General features: G+C 52.9%; 2 protein-coding genes and 1 pseudogene across 9 annotated transcripts; 1 reads left to right on the top strand and 2 right to left on the bottom strand.

Moving 5' to 3' along the window:
• Positions 1-932: 932 nt before the first annotated feature.
• On the bottom strand, positions 933-11,851 carry CCNL2 (cyclin L2). Of its 7 annotated transcripts, none has more exons than XR_004228667.1 (9): positions 10,654-11,851; positions 10,225-10,299; positions 9,861-9,970; positions 6,114-6,234; positions 4,176-4,240; positions 3,469-3,593; positions 1,595-2,396; positions 1,284-1,388; positions 1,029-1,196 (listed from the first exon to the last, which is right to left on the bottom strand). XR_004228667.1 is itself a non-coding variant. In XM_031934857.1 (8 exons), the coding sequence occupies exons 1-8, from the start codon at positions 10,939-10,941 to the stop codon at positions 1,002-1,004; spliced, it is 1,059 nt and encodes a 352-aa protein (XP_031790717.1). In that variant the 5' UTR covers positions 10,942-11,851; the 3' UTR covers positions 933-1,001. The 7 variants fall into 7 exon arrangements, 4 of the variants coding, with proteins under 4 accessions (XP_031790717.1, XP_031790719.1, XP_026313218.1 ...); XR_004228665.1 differs by having other exon boundaries at positions 3,580-3,593; XR_004228668.1 differs by having other exon boundaries at positions 1,055-1,196; positions 1,595-1,694.
• Positions 11,128-13,421, top strand: LOC111534169 (annotated as a pseudogene). Its single transcript, XR_002729041.3, has 3 exons — positions 11,128-11,347; positions 11,733-11,855; positions 12,168-13,421. The product of XR_002729041.3 is annotated as an uncharacterized LOC111534169 (transcript).
• Positions 13,284-17,980, bottom strand: MRPL20 (mitochondrial ribosomal protein L20). The gene is made up of 4 exons (XM_026457435.2): positions 17,802-17,980; positions 17,580-17,690; positions 16,160-16,237; positions 13,284-13,634 (listed from the first exon to the last, which is right to left on the bottom strand). Exons 1-4 carry the CDS (start codon positions 17,886-17,888, stop codon positions 13,461-13,463), a joined length of 450 nt encoding a protein of 149 aa, XP_026313220.1. The 5' UTR covers positions 17,889-17,980; the 3' UTR covers positions 13,284-13,460.
• Between the last annotated feature and the right edge of the window lie 874 nt (positions 17,981-18,854).

Raw genomic sequence — 18,854 nt, 5'->3', positions numbered from 1 at the left:
GCTCAGCCATGTGACTAAGTTCTGGCCAATGGGATGTTGTAAGCAGAAGTAGAAAAGTCAGGTTCTGGTTCATGTCCTTAAGGGAGGGAGTGTATTTATTCCCCTCCACCTTCTTCCTGCTATCTGGATTGTGGATCTGATGGTTGGATTTCCACTCAGGATGGTGAGATGAGGGACATACCTGAGGATGATAGAGAACTGGAAGAAGCCTGGATCCTGGATGACTGTGGAGGCTCCATACCAGCTGTGAACTGTCTACATGAAGAGTTTTACATGGCAGAGAAGTAGACTTCTCTCTGTTTAAGCCTGTTCTTCTAGGTCTTTGTTAAATACATCTAAAGCTGCATGCTAACTAATATAGTCACTTCTTACAAGCTGTAGCAATGAATAAGATAAGCCTATTGTAATGTAAATTAATTAGAAAGTATGTATTAAAAAGAAATTGAACCCATTTTACATGTAAATTTTTAAGGTAAAATTTTCACAAATATCTGTACTTTCAAATATTTTCAAATTCACTTGCAACACAACTGACAACAGATCATAGCATCATTTGTATCACGACTATAAGGTAGAAAACACTGTGTGTAATGCAAATTGGTAACTCCATGAAGCCGAGGACAGCTGCCTCTCCAGAATAGCTGGAACTGGGGTCTAATTGGAAATCATGTGATTCCTTAGCCAGGCACAGTGGCTCATACCTGTAATGCCAGCACTTTGGGAGGCATAGGCAGGAGGATCACTTGAGATTAGGAGCTCAAGACAAACCTGGGCAACACAGCGAGACCTCTACAAAAAATTTTAAAATTAGCCAGGCATAGTGGTACGTTACTGTAATCCTAGCTACTCTGCAGGCTGATCCCTTGAGCCCAGGAGGTCGAGGCTGCAGTAAACTATGATCATACCACTGCACTCCAGCCTGGGTGACAGAGACCCTGCCTCAAAAAAAAAAAAAAAAAGTCTGGAAGGAGCACATACCCCAGAATGAAGGTTTGGGAGGGTCACCGGCCTTCACCTTTGTGGGGAGTGGATTCCTGCACTCTAACAGACTCACCCAGCTTGGGGGCAGGTGAGAACCCTGAGGTACCATCCAGCACCTGTGCACCCCCAGGCAGCAGGCCCCGGGCTTGGGCCTTCGCCTCTTCGATAGCGTGCTTTCGCTTTTCCACTTCACCCTCCAGGTGTGTGAGATCAACCTGCAAAAGCCAGAAGGTGTCCGTTCAGAATCAAGTGTTTCTGGCCAAACACAAATGCATACGTGACATGAAAAAATGCTGAAGAACCTTTTTCCGAGCATACAGCTGCAAGATCTTTAAGCAGATTTCCTGAATTTCTTCTTCAGTTGCTCCAAACAAAAGAAACCAATGGGGACGATTGGGCAAAGGGATCTGTAAAAACAAACACCATCATTGTTACACTTTCCTCAACTTCAAGGCCAGCAAGACTCAGGACAATTAAAAAAACAGCCTGTTGGTTACCAAAATGCTTTGGCCCAGATTAGCATAATTTGAATAATAATACAGTAAACTTTACTGGAGACTCGCGGAAAAAAAAAAATCAGACTAGAATCTCTCCAAAGTAGCAACACACTGACCTCCAGTGTCCGGGCAGCAAGATAAATGCAGGCACAGGCGATGCTCTCAGGCTGGAACCGCACAAAGACGTCGGTACGAAGACTGTCGTTCATGTAATTCCTGGAAACCAAACACAGGAAGAGCTGCAACGCCCCACCCCGGGAACCCAGGTCTTCCGCCTGCATTATCTAGAGAAAGTCTAGATAAATTTACTACTCCTCTAAGGAGTCTATTGCTAGGACTCAGAGCTAGACAGTCCTGTGAATCTCAAGAGTTAATGGAGAAATATTCTAGCTGCTTTTTCTAAATACAGGACAGGAAGGCACAGAAATTATTAGAAAAAAAAAAAGCTGGCTGAATGTCAGACAATACGTGTTGCTATGAAAGAGAACCAACTTTAACTTTACTTTTCCCCTCAACCTTGGCCTGCTCTCATGCAAAGCACGATGCCTCAGAAAGAAAATGTCTACTGGAGTCACTAAAACGCTTTTGATTAAAGAAATCTAAATGCTCAAAATCCATAGTGCAGAGAAACATGCAAACTCAAATGAACTGGCTGAGCACAAAGCCGGTGTGGCTGCTGGGAGACAAGCCATCCTCTTGCGCTCCTCTTCCTCCTCCTCCAGGGCGCTGGCGCCAGGCCCCTTCTCTGCTGACCGAGCTGCAGCTTCCTTGAAGGAGTCCACTTGGAAGAGGGAAAAGCCCCATGGGTGCAAGTTGGACGCGTGGGAGCGTCGTGCGGAGGGAGGCTCCGCACCCAAGGGCAGGCCTCTTCTCGGGCTCACCAGAGCCGCTGCCAACTGTCCCATTTCAACAAGGAGTCTTAAAATGAACATTCATAGAATCAGAAGCAACACAATACTGAGAAGCAACACGATACTGAACATTTCATCACAGTACATTCTTTACATTCTTTAAATTTCGTATTTAGAAGCTCTAAAAATACAAAAATTTACATTTTTTAAAAGTTAAAACATTTAAAAACTGGCTACATTTTTTTGCATTTTCCTTCAGATATCTAAGATTTAACAGACTAAAACCAGACCTTATACTAGCTTTATGAATATTGCAAAAACAAAAAGGGTAATTCCGTGAGGACAGGTGAACTGGTTTTATATTTACTGCTCCTCACACACCCCAATAGCGGTGAGCCTTGGAGCGGGGCTACACCGGCAGAAAGGCGGGTCGTGAGGGAATCCGACCCATGACCCTCCCCCAGTATCTGTCCTAAATAAACCGTGGAGAACGTAACATACAAACCCACTCAGAGATTTCTAAATGGTAAGTCTCTGGCGGCAGCTCCAGGCATCACGGGGGAATCTGTGTGGCGTCTGTGTGGCCGCACCCCCTGACGCAAGCGTGCCAGTGCACAGCTCTAACACAGATACACTCAACAATCAGTAACCTTTTGGTTTCTAATCAACAACTTTCAGTATTCAAGTAGTGATAGTATTAATCCATGAACTTTAAATTCTTTAAAACAAATGAAATCTTGAGAACATATAAACTTATTGCTGTATTTGAAACGATACAATATTTTTTAAAGTATCCATGAAATAATTTAAAGATGCACACCTTTTACCAGAGCGTGTCACCCAAAGCTGCTGAAAAGGGCAACTTCAGGGCTTCTAGAAATCATGACATAACCCCACACTGACATCAGCCAATTTGTCTCTTCAATTCTCACAGCTTTCCTCCATACTATTTTTTTTTTAAGAGAAAGGTACTGCATCTTTATCATACAGGTACAGCAGTTTTAAAGGGACAAAATTCAAGTCAAGACAGTTACCAACTCTAATCAATACAATTACCAAAGCACGACAGAGGATTAACAAGAAGCACAATCGTCAGAGAACCACAGCAGGAGTCGGCCATGGCTATGCTATGTGCGTACCACCAGTCTAGAGCCAGCCTTCGGTGGAGAGCCTGCACTGGATTGGCTGAAGATGCCGCTGTCCCTGCACCAAAGCGCTTGGACAGCAGAGGAGAAGTCTTAGTCACTTACCCTCAGAGGCTACCCTTTGATTGAAAGAGTACAGAAAAGAAAAGTCAAAATAGGTTCTCTATTAAACATGTCATAGCACCAGACAATTCAGTCAGCAAAAATATGACCCTTACAGACTTAACTCCATGGGAAAAAATTCACCAAATACCCCCAATACTAAACTGCCTCTTTAGGGTTCCTTTCTAGCACATGCGTTGCTAAAATCAGCCCCAGAACCTTCTCTGCCCCTTCTCCCAGGGGATGCAATGTCAGCAGAGAAACAGACGAAGTCTACACTAGCCTCTCCCTCCACCTTTCCCGGGAAAAGGTCCTCCTGCACCAAGTCAACAGCTCCCAGAGGAAGCCCACTGACTGCTCTCTTCAGGGTGGGGACACAGGAAGTCCAGGCTTGCAGGGAGGGACGGGCCACCTACCGTGACTGCCAGTGCCCATTCTGGGAGTCTGACTGGAATTTATACAGCAGGAGCACTGGGCACTCGGACAACTCCAGCCCACAACCAAGTCACTGGGCTGCCTACCCACTGCCCAAGTGCCTCAAGTCAATACATTCCTGCACTGCCCTTGCTGGTCTCATAAAACAAGAAAGCTCAACTCACCATGAGGTCTGGACCAGGTGTTGGTTACGCTCACACTCTAACACCTGAAGGTACATAACGATTATCTGGAAGATACGGGTCAGGCAGTTATTACCAAGAACCTTAAGAGCCCAGAATTCAGATCTTGTGGGTGTCCATGCAGCAAACAAGAGCCTCATGCTAGATCCCAGGAGTGGCTCCTAGCCACACGTCTGGTGGATGGCTCGGCTGGAGAGAGCTTTGTGGATGCACCTGCTGTCTGCCTTGGCAGCCAGGCGGGATGCATGCCTGTGAGCCCAGCCGCACAACCCACGGCACAGGCCTCATTCTTCATGGGGCTGGTTTCATTCTCATCTCCAAGGCCTTTCCACCAGTGAGGCTGGCCAGTTCTACACGTCTCTGTACCCCAGTTACAAACTCACCAAAACACAATACAAACATACTTTTAGCAAACAGAGAAGAACACTTCAGGCTGGGCATGCTGGCTCACGCCTGTAATCCCAGCACTTTGGGAGGCTGAGGTGGGCAGATCACCTGAGGTCGGGAGTTCGAGACCAGCCTGACCAACATGGAGAAACCCAGTCTCTACTAAAAATATAAAATTAGCCAGGCGTGGTGGCGCATGCCTGTAATCCCAGGTACTCGGGAGGCAGAGGGCTACAGAGCAAGACTCCGACTCCAAAAAAAAAAAACGAAAGGCACTTCAATCTGTGGTTCTGTGGTGGGCAATTTATGTATAATTTGAACAAACGGCAGAAAGTCGAACAAGCAAATGAGGAAACCCACCAATAAAAAGGAGATGGAACCAAAGATGGAAACAACTTTTTTGAGTAAAACAAGTGCTATGTTTCCATGTAACACAAAAGGCACCTACAATGCTGGGATGAGGAACAGTGTCGCGGTCATGGTCCTCAGTCAGTACATGCCACAAAACTTGCCAGTCATTTCAGACTAAAGGAGCCAGAATTCCACTAATTCCTCCATAAGAGGAAGTAAGGCTATCACTAAAGCAACTTTAGAAAATTAACTGTTGAGGCTGGGTGCAGTGGTTCACCCCTGTAATCCCAGCACTTTGGGAGGCTGAGCTGGGTACATCACCTAAAATCAGGAGTTTGAGACCAGCCTGGCCAACATGGTGAAACCCCATCTCTATTAAAGATACAAAAATTAGCCAGGTGTGGTGGCGCATGCCTGTAATCCCAGCTACTTGGGAGGATGAGGCATGAGAATCATTTGAACCTGGGAGGCACAGGTTGCAGTGAGCCGAGATCACCCCACTGCACTCCAGCCTGCATGACAGAGTAAGATTCTGTCTCAAAAAAAGAAAAAGGCTGGGCACGGTGGCTCATGCCTGTAATCCCAGCACTTTGGGAGGTCAAGGTGGGAGGATCACAAGGGCAAGAGATCAAGACCATTCTGGCCAACATGGTGAAACCCCGTCTCTACTAAAAATACAAAAATCAGCTGGGCGTGGTGGTGCGTGCCTGTAGGGCCAGCTACTCGGGAGGCTGAGGCAGGAAATCGCTTGAACCCAGGAGGTGGAGGTTGTGCCTCCATTGCCACTGCCACCATGCCACTGCACTCTAGTCTGGCAACAAAGCGAGACTCCACCTCAAAAAAAAAAAAAAGAAAAGAAAAGAAAGAAAAAAAACTTAACTGTTGAGAAAGAAAAATGTAAGCTAAAATTCAATTTTTATAAACTCACCACTATTTTTGAAAGCCCAAACTTAAACAATACTATTTCCAAAACTCTTAAAAATGTATTACTAAAATAAACAGCTGACACTAGAAGATGAATGCATCAGGAACTACTTTTGAGATGATAGAGAGAAACTGGGAAGCCAAGTCAGGGAGGCACTCAGCCCTCTGCTGAGCCTTCAATTGCACTGAGGTGGAGAGAAGCGGCCAGGCTGGAGCAGTGGCCTAGGCGGGCTTGCAGGGCGGGAGCCGCACACCCACCTTATGAGGATGCTTCACATGGACGCAGAAACCCAACTCTTTGAGAACTCGTCTTTCCGCCTTTATAATTTGGTTCTTTAAATTAACATAATCTTGATCCAGCAGTAGAGGTACGGGCTTCCTGCCAAAGAGAGCGCAGAGGTATCCGTCACAGTCGAGCAGAGCAAGGCTTCTGAGATCCCATCATTACCTCCAACCGGGCACCTAACTTAGAGACACAAACCCCACAACACAACATCGCTGCGAAGTCCACGTTCTCTGATGAACAAAACCGCACACCGTTTCTCACAGCCTAGTGCCAACCTACTCATCCCTTCCCAACGATCCTCCCCGCTTTTCCTTACAGGACAACAGCTTCTGGTGCACAAGCACAGACCAAACAGGGCAACAGTTTTAGGATCTCATGGCACAAATGCTAAGAGCACGTTATGTGACTCAAGATATGAGGATATGGGGCCGGGCGCGGCGGCTCAGGCCTGTAATCCCAGCACTTTGGGAGGCCGAGATGGGTGGATCACGAGGTCAGGAGATCGAGACCATCCTGGCTAACACGGTGAAACCCCGTCTCTACTAAAAAATGCAAAAAACTAGCCAGGTGAGGTGGCGGGCGCCTGTAGTCCCAGCTACTCGGGAGGCTGAGGCAGGAGAATGGCGTAAACCCGGGAGGCGGAGCTTGCAGTGAGCTGAGATCCGGCCACTGCACTCCAGCCCGGGCGACAGAGCAAGACTCCGTCTCAAAAAAAAAAAAAGATATGAAGACATATGTTCACAGTTCAACAACCACAGAACCAATGAAAGCACAATATTTAAATACAGATGGGCCAGATGTGGTAGCTTACGCCTAGTAACACCAGCACTTCGGGAGGCCAAGGCAGGCAGATTGCCTGAGCTCAGGAGTACGACACCAGTCTGACCAACATGGTGAAACCCCATCTCTACTAAAAAAATACAAAAATTAGCCTGGCGTGGTGGTGGGTGCATATAATCCTAGCTACTCAGGAGGCTGAGGCAGGAGATTCACTTGAACCCAGGAGGCAGAGGTTTCAGTGAGCCCAGATTGCATCCCTGCACTCCAGCCTGGGTGACAGAGTGAGACACAGTGAGACTCGTCTCAAAAAAAAAAAAAAAAAGGGCTGGGCACGGTGGCTCACACCTATAATCCCAGCATCCTGGGAGGCCGATAAGGCCATGTTTTTTCTTTTTTTGAAACAGATTCTCGCTCTTGTCCCCAGGCTGGAGTGCAGTGGTGCCATCTCGGCTCACTATAATCTCCACCTCCTGGGTTCAAGCAATTCTCCTGCCTCAGCCTGCCGAGTAGCTGGGATTACAGGCACCTGCCACCATGCCTGGCTAATTTTGTATTTTCAGTAGAGATGGGGTTTCTCCATGTTGGTCAGGCTGGTCTCGAACTCCCGACCTCAGATGATACACCCACCTCGGCCTCCCAAAGTGCTGGGATTACAGGTGTGAGCCACCGCGCCCGGAAAGGCCAGGGTTTTATTTTGTTTTGTTTTTTGTTTTGAGACGTGGTTTCACTTTTGTTGCCCAGGCTGGAGTGTAATGGCACAATCTCAGCTCACTGCAACCTCTACCTTCCAGGTTCCAACGATTCTCCTGCCTCACCCTCCCGAGTAGCTGGGATTACAGGCACCCACAACCACACCCAGCTACCCACAACCACACCCAGCTAGTTTTGTTTCTTTTTTTTTTTATTTTTATTTTGAGACGGAGTCTCGCTCTGTCGCCCAGGCTGGAGTGCAGTGGCGCGATCTCGGCTCACTACAAGCTCCGCCTCCCGGGTTTACGCCATTCTCCTGCCTCAGCCTCCCGAGTAGCTGGGACTACAGGCGCCCGCCATCTCGCCCGGCTAGTTTTTTGTATTTTTAATAGAGATGGGGTTTCACCGTGTAGACCAGGATGGTCTCGATCTCCTTGACCTCGTGATCCACCCGTCTCGGCCTCCCAATAGTTTTGTTTCTTTTTGAGACGGAGTCCTGCTCTGTCACCCAAGCTGGAGTGCAGTGGCACCATCTCGGCTCGCTGCAAGCTCCGCCTCCTGAGTTCACGTCATTCTCCTGCCTCAGCCTCCCGAGTAGCTGGGACCACAGGCACCTGCCACCTCGCCTGGCTTTTTTGTATTTTTAGTAGAGACAGGGTTTCACCGTGTTAGCCAGGATGGTCTCGATCTCCTGACCTCGTGATCCACCCGCCTGGGCCTCCCAAAGTGCTGGGATTACAGGTGTAAGCCATCATGCCCGGCCAATTTTTGTGTTTTTAACAGGGACGGGGTTTCACCATGTTGGTTAGGATGGTCTCGAACTCCCGACCTCAGGTGATCCACCTGCCTAGGCCTCCCAAGGTGCTGGGCTTACAGGCGGGAACCACAACACGTGCCTGGCCAGAGACTGTGTTTTATTTTTATTGTATTTATTTATTTTTTGAGACGGAGTCTCGCTCTATCTCTCAGGCTGGAGTGCAGGGACGGGACCTCAGTTCACTGCAAGCTCCGCTTCGCGGGTTCACGCCATTCTCCTGCCTCAGCCTCCCGAGTAGCTGGGACTACAGGCGCCCGCCACCACGCCTGGCTAATTTTTTTGTATTTTTAGTAGAGACAGGGTTTCACCGTGTCAGTCAAGATGGTCTCCATCTGCTGACCTTTTGATCCGCCCGCCTCGGCCTCCCAAAGTGCTGGGAATACAAGCGTGAGCCACCACACCCAGCCGAGGCTGTGTTTTCTAAAGGACTTCCACTAACCTCAGGAACGTAAACCCTGGGTCAGAAACAACGGTTCTCTGCTGGAGAAATTTTGCTATTCCAGGGCCATGAAGCAGCATCAAGATACTTTTGGGTTTTTTGCAAACAGGATCTCACTCTGCCATCCAGGCTGGAGTGCAGTGGCGACATCACAGATCACTGTAGTCTCAATCAACTGGCCTCAAGCAAACCTCCTTCTTCAGTCTCCCAAGTGCTGGGATTACAGGTGTGAGCCACCACACCTGGTATGAGAGAATTTCTGGCTGTCACCACTAAGGTGGGTACTTCTGTCATCCTGTGAGTAGAGGCCAGGGATGTTGCTGAATCCTGCAACACACAGGAGAATCCCCTACAACTAAAGATTACCCACCCAGATGCGGTGGCTGAAACCTGTAATCCCAGCGCTTTGGGAGGCTAAGCCCAGCAAATTCTTGGGGCCCAGGAATTTGAGACCAGCCTGGGTAACACAGCATGACCACATCTCCACCAAATAAAAAATAAAAATTAGCTGGCATGGTATCGTGCTCCTGTCGCCCAACTACTCAGGAGGCTGAGGCAGGAGAAACTCTTGAGCTTACGAGATTGAGGCTGCAGTGAACCATGATCATGCCACCACACTCTGCCCTGGACAACAGAAAACCGTCTTGGGGGGAAAAAAAGATTATCCAGCCTGAATGTCAATAGTGCTGAGATGAAGACTCCTTTCTGTAGAGCGTTCGAAAACCTGTAGGAAAGAAACAGCAACAGGGCTGTGCACTAGCGCTGGCATGACCTGCCACAGTGCCCTATCCTCACTGGAGCCCCTGCCCTCACTGAACAGCATCTGCCGATGCCTCTGAGCAGGCCCTGTTCGTGGAACTTGAGATGCGCTCATCAACATCCCACAGGTTTAGAACCTCAGACCTGTACTGTGTTATACAACTGTCACTGCAGCTTCACCAGAAAAAAAGGACACAACACCTATGATAAACTGAACAACTCTGACCGACTCACTTTTTCTCTCTCAGCTGTCGAAGGCGGTGAAACACATTGATGACGTCCCGTATGCGTCTTGGAGCCTCTTCTATCTTGGAAGCCAGGTGGACACAGGCCATTGACACATGCTGAAGCGGAAGCATTGCAACACGCCCATGTTTGTCCCCAGCCACGGCGTCCTGACGGCCGCCAAAGGCTTGAAGGCTATTCAGACCAAAAGGGAGGTGCACCCAGGGAAAAAAGAAGCCAAGAAACAGAACCCTCCGGCACAGAGCTCAGACTGGGGGGCAGGTACTCACTCCCCTGAGTACCCGGGCAAAATAACAAACTGTTTTCCCCTCAACATATTTCGCCAGGAATTAAGTGCAGGAGAAAACCTTACCTCCATGGAGTGCTTCACGAAGGACTTGGTATAAAAGAACCGCTGGAACAACACCTGCCCGGTAGCCATAGCCACCTAGAGTACAAAAAAGTTTCTGTATTTTCAAACGCAGCATTCAAAGCCTTCGCGGCCAAAAGTCATAGAGTAACGTGGGAATCCCCACGCAGAACCAAACACTGAAACGCTTCCCACGTCCACAAAGGCTCTTCGCGTCCCGCCGTCGCGGGATCCAGCGCGCTGGCGGGCAGGGAGGCCCTGGGTCAGCGGCACGGGCTGGCTAGGGACTGGGGTCGGGGCAGGGGCTGCGGTCGGGGCAGGGGCTGGGCTCGGGGTCTGGGCTGGGGCGGCGCGGGCCCGACTCGCCGCCAACAAAGGGCGGCTGCCGCCCCAGCGGTTACCTGGGCCCGAGGCTCGCGGCCGCGCCCTCACCTGCGGCAGGCGGAGCAGGATGCCGGCCGCCTGGATGAGCTCACAGCCCACCACGCGAAGATCGGTCTCTGTGTCGGTGTCGAGGCCACTCGACATGGACGGCGTGAAACGGAGCTTGTCGTCAGGCAGGAGGCAGTTCTCCAAGGTGATGAGCACCCCGGAGTACAGCCTGTCCCCGATCAGCACCCCCTGCGACCCAGAGGGAGCGCCCCCAGAGCCCGGGGCGCCGGCCACTGCTGCCGCGGGAGCGGCCGACCCTGCAGCCCCAGCCGCCGCCGCCGCCGCCATTTTGTGCCGCCGACTCCCCTTCGGCTTCTTCCCGCAGGGCGGCTCCTTGCGACGCTCCACGGCCACCACCGCCCCGCCCCGTCGCGTGTCATTGGTTCGGCCCGCGACCAGCGGGACGCCGCCTAGCGGCAATTGGCTATGCACCTGCCCGTCAGCAACGCGCCAAACGCCGACGCCGGAACCTGGCGCGGGTGGGGCGGGCTCGTTACCCAGGAGGCTCTGCGGTGCCGGCCGACCCCGGAAGCATGTCTGTTGGGAGCGGAGGCGCAGTTGCGGTGCTGAGAGCGCTTGCCTGTGCTCCCGGAGCGGGGCTGGGACTCTTCCGAGATGCCCAGGTTCGCACAGAGACCTCGGATCGTGGAAGCTCGCGTCTCAAAAGGCCTGTGGGTCAAGGGGGTCCATCTCGGTCGGATCTGGGGCGGGACGACCCCCCACTGCTGTTCCCTGGGCGCGGGGCAGGGTCAGAGGCTTCGCTTGGCCTCGCCCTGGATGAGACGCGCGTGCCCGGTGTCACCGGGCCGCCGTCGTGTCTTCAGTCCTTATTGACTTCAGGTTTTTGGGATGCGTATTACCGCCAGACTCCCGCAAAGTCTTGCCTTCAAAACTCAGCCCCTGGGAAGACACGGGTGGAGAGGGGACTGGAAACGTGGCCTCGACGCCTCTACAGAGCCTCTCCAGCATTGGGAGGCCTAAGTACTTCCAGGTTCAGGCCCACGGAAGGAGTCGGGGGAGGGAGGTCGGGTGTGGTACATGTGAAGGAGCTACCCCACAAACGCCAGGGAGATAGTGAGGGGGTGGTTCTTGCGTTTGTAACGTCTTGACATCGCTGATCGACCACAGCTGTGCAGGAGGGGCAGTAGGTATCTGCTGCTACAGTTACCGGAACCTTTGCCAGGACTAGTACAGGACCACGGGTGAGGATAGTGGGGAAGCCTGCGTGGGGCACGGGAGGGGTGAAGCGTGAAGCAGTGGGAAGAGGGAAGGGCAGCAGAGGCCTGAGTGGTTGCAGGTTCACACACTGAGCTGCCAGTGACTGCCTACCTCAAACGGACTCAAATCCAGAGGCCACCATTGCTCCTCACCCCCACCCCCAGGTCCAGCTGTCCACTAGCTCTGCCATGATTGATACTGCAGCTCAAACAGTGCCAACTAAGACCCACTCTCCTCACCGCCTGCTATGGGCAACACGGTATGATTACAGCTTTACTTATGTCCTCTTCCCCCAGGCTGGCAGCTCCCGGATGTCTCCTCTGTGAGTTACAACTGCAGGCTCCCAGTAAAGAAGGAATTTCCTCTTCTACAGAGCTGGTTTCTCATTGGTGCTGCTCGCCCATTCCCTGAGCTGTGACTGCCCGAGGAGTGGGAGGTGGGTGGTGCCTCCAGCCAATCAGGGGCAGACCCCGGGGCTGCCTGGGAACAGGACTATGGCACAAACCGAATGAGTGCTGGGAGCAACCCGCAGTGCTCTGCCGCATCCATGTCTTCCTTCACTGACATGAAATGCAGAAAAGGCAGCTTTGCCATAGCACAGCAGAATGCACAGAACATGGCCGCCCAAGGCTCTGTCCTTGACCCCGTTGTCCAGAAGCCATTTACCAAGGGCTCACAGGCACTGAGTGCCCCGTGCACATAGCCAGACAGTGCACTCATGCAGGGGAAAGGACAGTGAAGGAGAGTTGGTCCCTGGCCTCCAAAGTCATAGGGCATAGTGGCTGTCATCAGGCAGTGACGAGGGCCAGGAGGGGGACCTCTTAAGGGGCCATGCAGTTATGGAAGCCAAAAAGAAAGAAGGCCTGCAGTGAGGATGGAGTGGTCGGCCTGAAGCCATCTCTAGCAAGTGGCCAGAAAGACCAGGGGAGAAGTGTGCATCACCCTTGGGGTTAAGGGATAGTTGTCTATTGGATGTTGCTTCCTGGAGATGCCTGAAAAGCCAGTTCAGCCCGCAGGGACCAGGCCACCACCCACCTGATGTGAGCATTTCCTCCAGTCCCTGCTGGGTGCTGAATCTGGCGGACAGGGAAGCTGAGGGTGCTGTTCTGAGTGGTGGATGAACTGAGCCACAGGGCCCTGCTGGACGTAAGAACACTGGAGGCCAGGGGAAAACGGGGCTGAGGTCAGCCCTCAGCCGAATGGAGTAGGGACTCAGAGTGGGTCAGGGAACTGGCAAGTGGGCACTGTGCACACAGCCCTTGAGGGGAGCCAGGGTGGGGATCCCCCACCACGTGCGGAAGGCAGCTGCCTGCTCAGCTGCATCCCACAGCCAGGTGTCGCCGCAGCCTTGGTTGGAAGCAGGACGTGCCCCTCCATGCGCTCGCTCGCTATCAGAAAATGACTCCAAAAACTGAAGTGTTTAGAGTTTCATTCACACAAAACATGGACGTCATCTGTGACGCTCTGTCCCAGAGAGACAGGGAGGGCCTTCCCTCATGCCTGTTACTGCGATGTAGATAAACAAAAGAACAAATCAAACAAACTGCAAATTACTCTGTGTCTTTTCCTCATCAACACAGCAACAGTCCTCAGTGGTACTGCACCACTCTGGAAAAAATGCCTTCAGGTTCCTTCCCATCCCCCAAGGCAGCAGCAAATCCTTCGTGTCGCCTCCTATTGGCCAAGGCAGCCAAAGATTTAAAAGTCTTTGGTTCGTAGATGGCCAGATCCGCTAGGACTTTCCTGTTGAGCTCCACCTGGCACTGGGAAAAGAAAGAATCAGAACCTGCAGTCCGTGTGAGACACGCGCTCCAGCTCTGCGTGGGCGCGGCACTGGCTCAGGCTGCACTTGCCTGGGGGAGGGAAGGCCCAGGAGAGTCCTATCTGGGTGGCACAGCAAAGGACTTGCAGGCAGGATGCTGAAGGATAAATGTGGACAAGGGTGAGGGAGGCACCTGTGGAATCTGCAGGGCGGCTGGAGTCCAATCCCAACGTCAGCCCAGGGAACCAAACGCCTTGTTCAGGGTCCTTGGTCACCACCCTGACTGAACTGACTGCTGGCTGCTGGCCTGCAGTAACACTTTAAGCCAACTTGGAAGTGCTCACAAGAACCGCAGAGGATTTCAGAAACTAGTGAAGTGCCCACAAGAGAGCTAAGAACTGCAGATGATTTCAGAAGCTAGTGAACAATGCCAGAGTTTAAGGAGCAGAAAAGAAGGGGGGCTGTCTCTTGAGTATTAAATTCAGCTACCAAGGCTGGGTGCGGTGTCTCGCCTGTAATCCCAGCACTTTGGGAGGCCAAGGCAGGCAGGTCACCTGAGGTCGGAGGTTCGAGACTAGCCTGACCAACATGGAGAAACCTCATCTGTCCTAAAAAATACAAGAAAAAGGGAGGCCGGGCGTGGTGGCTCACGCCTGTAATCCCAGCACTTTGGGAGGCCAAGACGGGCGGATCACGAGGTCAGGAGATCGAGACCATCCTGGCTAACATGGTGAAACCCCGTCTCTACTAAAAAAATACAAAAAACTAGCTGGGCGTGGTGGCGGATGCCTGTAGTCCCACCTACTCAGGAGGCCTGAGGCAGGAGAATGGCGTAAACCCAGGAGGCGGAGCTTGCAGTGAGCTGAGATCCGGCAACGGCACTCCAGCCTGGGCAACAGAGCGAGACTCCGTCTCAAAAAACAAAGAAAAAAACCCACAAGGCTGGGCGCAGCGGCTCACGCCTATAATCCCAGCACTTTGGGAGGCTGAGGCAGGTGGATCACCAGGTCAGGAGATTGAGACCATCCTGGCTAACACGGTGAAACCCTGTCCCTACCAAACTCCTGATGTCAGGTGATCTGCCCGCCTCAGCCTCTCAAAGTACTGGGATTACAAGTGTGAGCCACCACACCCAACCTCATTGTTTAAACTTTTAAATTAAACTTTGAAGCTAAAGTCAAGTTTTCCTACACCCTTTTTCTTTTACTTTTTTTTTTTTTGAGACAGTCTCGTTCTGTCACCCAGGCTGGAGTGCAGTGGTGTGATCTCGGCTCGCTACAGCCTCTGCCTCCCAAGTTCAAGCGATTCTCCTGCCTCAGCCTCCAGAGTAGCTGGGACTACAGAAGCCCACCACCATGCCCAGCTAATTTCTTGTATTTTTAGTAGAGACGGGGTTTCACCGTGTTAGCCAGGATGGTCTCCATCTCCTGACCTTGTGATCTGCCCGCCTCAGCTTTCCAAAGTGTTGGGATAACAGGTGTGACCCACCGCGCCCGGCCTCTTTTCTCTTAATGGGGAAACATCAGGACTTACATCTCAGAAACACATGACTTGTTTCCAATTCTGCTCTGCTGCCAACCAGTGTGGTAAGCTCCCAGACTTGCGAAAACCCCACACCAAGACAGAGTGCAGCTACAGTGCAGCGGGAGTGGCACCCCTCACCTCTGCTGCATAGACCACCACCAGGCTGGGTCAGGTCTGATGGAAGGGTTTTATTTATTTATTTATTTTTTGAGATGAAGTCTTGCTCTGTTGCCCAGGCTGGAGCACAATCTCGTGATCTCAGCTCACTGCAGCCTCCACCTCCCAAGTTGTCAAGCAATTTTCCTGCCTCAGCCTCCGGAGTAGGTGGAATTCTAGGTGCCCGCCACCACGTACGGCTAATTTTTGTATTTTTAGTAGAGACAGGGTTTCACTATGTTGGCCAGGATAGTCTCCAACTCCTGCCCACCTCAGCCTCCCAAAGTGCTGGGATCACAGACGTGAGCCACCCCACCCGGCCAGGGATTTCTTTACTCTTTGTCAGACAGGGTCTCACTCTCACCTAGGCTGGAGTGCAGTGGTGCCATCATAGCTCACTGCAGCTTCAAACCCCTGGGGGCTCAAAGTGATCCTCCTGCCTCAGACTCCTCAGGTCTGTGCCACCACACCCAGCTATTTTTACTAGTTTTTTTTTGTAGAGAGTGGTCTCACTATGTTGCCCAGGCTGTTGCTGGCACTATTCCTAGGCACAATCCCATCACTCATCGACATGGGAACTGTGACCTGCTCCGTTTCCAACCTGGGCTGGTTCACCCCTCCTCAGGCAACCTGGTGGTCCCCTGCTCCTAAGAGGTCACCATATTGATACCAAACTTAACACGGACACCCCATCAGCAAAGAAAACTACAGCCCAGAAGTCAGTTTCAGGGATCCTCTGGCCTCAGCCTCCTGAGTAGCTGGGGCTACAGAAGGCACCGCCACACCCCACATGATGGTTTCTGCAGCCGTCCATAATTTCAGCAGGGCCCACATGCTCACCCATACCTTAACTAAATTGCCAATGAACGCTGGATACTTCAGGCCGTGTTCCTGGCTAGCAGCTGTAATTCGATTAATCCAGAGCTGGAATAAGAAAACATGGAGATACTTAAAAATGACTTCTGGATGTTATGTCCTAGCAAAGGCTCTAATTGAACTAAGGAATATTTTTCTAAAAGTAAATAGGAAAATAAAAAAAGCAAACAGCTATGATGGTGACATCACACTCTAGCCTGAGCGAAATCAAGACCCTGTTTCAAAATTAAAAACAGCAAAAACCCAGCTGGGCGCAGTGGCTCAGGCCTGTAATCCCAGCACTTTAGGAGGGCAAGGCAGGCCGATCATTTCAGGTCAGGAGTTCGAGACCAGCCTGGCTAACATAGCCGAATCTGGTCTCTACTAAAAACACAAAAATTAGCTTGGTGGCGCACACCTGCCGTCCCAGTTACTCAGGAGACTGGGGTGGGAGAATCGCGTGAACCCGGGAGGCAGAGGTTGCATTAAGCCTAGATCGCGCCATTGCACTCCAACCTGGGCGACAGAGGGAGACTCCGTGGGAAGAAAGAAAAAAAAAAAACGGCCGGCCGGGCGCGGTGGCTCACGCCTGTAATCCCAGCATTTTGGGAGGCCGAGGTGGGCGAATCACGATGTCAGGAGATCGAGACCATCCTGGCTAACACGGTGAAACCCCGTCTCTACTAAAAATACAAAAAATTAGCCGGGCGAGGTGGCCGGCGCCTGTGGTCCCAGCTACTCGGGAGGCTGAGGCAGGAGAATGGAGTGAACCCGGGAGGCGGAGCTTGCAGTGAGCTGAGATCGCACCACTGCACTCCAGCCTGGGCGACAGAGCGAGACTCCACCTCAAAAAAAAACAGAAAGATAAACCGGGTATGTTAGAAGCTAGGTTCATGAGGCTGAGGCGGGAGTGGTGAGGCGCAGGAATGAGGTGGCACGTGGACAGAGTGGAGGCGCTAGCCTCTCAAAAATGCCGGGGGTTCCGGGTGTGCAGAGCTTGCCAGCAGGCGTGGTCTCTTCGAGGACCACCACGGCAGCAGACAGTGGCCCTGGAGGGTGGGCAAGGGGCTGGGTTGACTTCAGCTGCCGGAGGGAAGGGAAGCCACTGGAGGGGAGATGAGAGCAGCAGCGACTAGGGCGGTGGCTGGCGACGCAGGAAGAGTGGCAAGGCGGCTCCGCAGTGGCCCGGGCGAGGGGCTGGAGCAGGGGTTGACGGGGCGGGGCGGGGGGGCGGGAGAACGGATGTCCCACAGTCAGCCTGCTGGGCGACATAATTTGTCGGAGTTTCGAAGCGAGGTATGAAAGGAAGGAGCTGAGTGTGGCCGAGCGGCTGCACACTCGCTGGGTCGCGAAGCAGAAACGCAGGGGCCGCGAGCGCCCTGGCCGGCGGGTGTCCCAGGTCCACGCTTACGGTCCTCATGTTCTTTTTCTTAAGGTATCGGGCTTTGGTGCATTTCACAAAGGCTCGAATCACGGCTCTGACCGCCAACCTGTAGCAGCGATTTTTCCTCCCCCGGAAGTGCTGGGTCAGAAAACGAGAAACCAAGGTTGTCAGCGAGGCCCGCGCCGGCCGCCCCTTGGCCCGCGGAATCCCCCGCGCGTCCAGTGCCTAGGCCGGGCGGGCGGCACTCACCCTGGCGTGCTTCAGCACCTCCTGGATCCGAAAGTAGCGGTCGGTGACGCGATTCCGCAGCCAGAGCTGCGCCGTGAGAAAGACCATGGTGCCTACAGGCCGGCGTCCCGGATACTCAACAACGCACGCGCCGCATCGCCGACATCTTGCCCGGGTCGGAAATGGCGGTCACGAGGCTTCCGGGTCAGCGCCGGCGATGACTTCCGGGGCGAAGGTCGTCTCCCGTCAGCCAGCGGGTGCCGGGCTGCATCTCTGAACCCGCGGTGGTGGCGCTTGTTGGGGAGCGGGTGTGGGTCCGTGGCGGGGACTGAAAGGAAAAAGGGGCCGCAGCGCCCGTGGCCATCCGCGGACGATGGATAAATAGCAGCCGCAGCGCGGATCCTCCTGGAGCACGGCCCGGCAGCAGCTGTGGCTCCGAGGGCGCCATGAGGGCAGCCGACCCGGGCCGGGGAGCGCCGGGTGTGGCGCGGGCGGGGAGTGCCAGGCCGCCCCCTAGGACCACGAGAATGTTCAGGAACCGAGATGGAGATGGTCGCGTCGCTGGGAAAGTGCCCGTTGCTCCTGAACCCTTCTCCTTGTTGACTTACTCATTTTGAGACGGGGTCTCCCCCGGTCGCCCTGGCTGAGGTGCCTCCCTAGTAGCGGGGACGTCAGGCGCGCGCCGCCAGCCCGGCTAATTTTTTGTGTTTTTTGTAGGGGGTGGTCTCCCTGCGTTGGCCAGGCTGCTCTCGGACTTCTGGCCTCTGCTGGGATTACAGGCCTGAGCCACCGCGCCCGCCCTAGAAATTCTAAGCTTCGAAATGGTAAATGACCGCGGTGGTGCCAATGTCTGCAATCCCAGCACTTTCGGAGGCCGAGGGGAGGATCACTTGAGTCCAGGAGTTCCAGACCAGCCTGGGCAACATAGTGAGACCCCAATCTCTACAAAAAATTAAAAAGAAATTAGCCGGGTGCGGTGGTGGCGCGCGCCTGAGGTCCCAGCTACTCAGGAGGCTGAGGCGGGAGGCTCGCCTGAGCCCTGGAGGTGGAGGCTGCAGTGAGCTCAGATTGCCC

This window comes from Piliocolobus tephrosceles, chromosome 1, assembly GCF_002776525.5.
Source record: "Piliocolobus tephrosceles isolate RC106 chromosome 1, ASM277652v3, whole genome shotgun sequence".
In the NCBI taxonomy this organism is placed as follows: Eukaryota; Metazoa; Chordata; class Mammalia; order Primates; family Cercopithecidae; genus Piliocolobus; species Piliocolobus tephrosceles.
This window is presented reverse-complemented; position numbering and strand designations above follow the sequence as displayed.